The sequence below is a fragment of the Metopolophium dirhodum genome, chromosome 1 (genome assembly GCF_019925205.1).
Source record: "Metopolophium dirhodum isolate CAU chromosome 1, ASM1992520v1, whole genome shotgun sequence".
NCBI lineage: Eukaryota > Metazoa > Arthropoda > Insecta > Hemiptera > Aphididae > Metopolophium > Metopolophium dirhodum.
The window spans coordinates 34,688,637-34,689,994 of record NC_083560.1 but is presented as its reverse complement, the minus strand read 5'-3'; the positions used below and the strand labels follow the sequence as shown (position 1 = coordinate 34,689,994).

At 33.2% G+C, this 1,358-nt stretch overlaps 1 protein-coding gene across 1 annotated transcript; it reads right to left on the bottom strand.

The window, feature by feature from the left end:
- Window positions 1-503: 503 nt before the first annotated feature.
- Window positions 504-836, bottom strand: LOC132937135 (small ubiquitin-related modifier-like). The gene has a single exon (XM_061003967.1). The coding sequence runs from the start codon at window positions 834-836 to the stop codon at window positions 504-506; it is 333 nt and encodes a 110-aa protein (XP_060859950.1).
- Window positions 837-1,358: the final 522 nt, after the last annotated feature.

Below are 1,358 nucleotides of genomic sequence, written 5' to 3'. Positions count from 1 at the left end.
TTATTAATTATTATCCTATGATAGATCAGCTATTGAAAAAAAAAATATAGTTAAAAGAACTTAAATTGTATTACATACATAAGTAAGTTATTAGATAAATTCACCTTTATATTAAATACAAAATATTATTAATTATTATCCAATGATGGATCAGCTATTGAAAAAAAAAATATAGTTAAAGGAACTAAATTGTATTACCTACATCTATAATTGGTAGATTATTATTTGAAAATTAAGAAACTATGTTATGAATATTTTAATTGATTAATATTGTATGTATATATATTACAAATTATTAGTTTTAGGTATATTAATCCTAATTATGTTAAATACATAAAAAATATTTTTAAAAAAAATTTGAAGTCTTACATTTATTTAATTTACATTCTGCAATAAATTTAATAATTTGAAATAACATTTTTTTTTTTTTAAACTTTAGTTCAACATACGGTAATTTAAATGAACATATGCAGATAAAAATAAATCATTGTTGATTACAAACATTACATACCTCCCCCAGTTCTTTCCTGATATATTTCGACAACATCGTCATCGACCATACCCAGTGATTTTGGTGTATCGAAATCAGTAATACGATGACCATCGAACACAAAACGCAACTCATCAGCGTTTTGACCCAACTTTTGGGCGTATGCGCGTTTCATACGGCTCATCGATACATATAGTTTCAAACGGAAATGTACTTCGTTGGACCTATCGGAAGTTATTACACGTATACGAATGTAAGGGTCCACCTTGTCATCGGTTTCTTTATTCGGCTTCTCACTTTTTGGTGACCCACCGTTGGCGGATGTAGATGGCAATGCAGACGCCATTTTTCTAAAACAAAAGTACCATCAACATAATTAATGATAATGCCTTGGTAAATATAGAAAAACACTAAAATATTTAAGATAGGCTTTCTAGTGATCTACTGAGGATTGTGATGTTTGAGCTTTAAAATTAAATTACGTGCAGTTATGATTTTTTTTAATTACATGTACAACAAGTGGGTATACTGTTATGAATATTTGAAAAGACACCTTACTTTTCAATGATTGTTTAATCGACTTTTGTGGCGTGCAAAACGGCGATCTACACGACAGGATCAGCGAAGATGCAACTAGACGCTTGGAGACCGACGCTTGAGAAACGGAGCGAACACAAGGAACATAAACGACTTGCGTTGCTGCAATGGAAAACCGCTCGACTACAATGAACGTCCGGTCGTTGCCAGAATGATACGCGGCGGCGGCGGCGGCGGCGGCGAGATATCGTCGGCGGCGGCGGCGTCAACGGTGAGATGTATATGAATAAACAAACCAGTGGTTCACTGCATTCGGACGTTATTACCGACA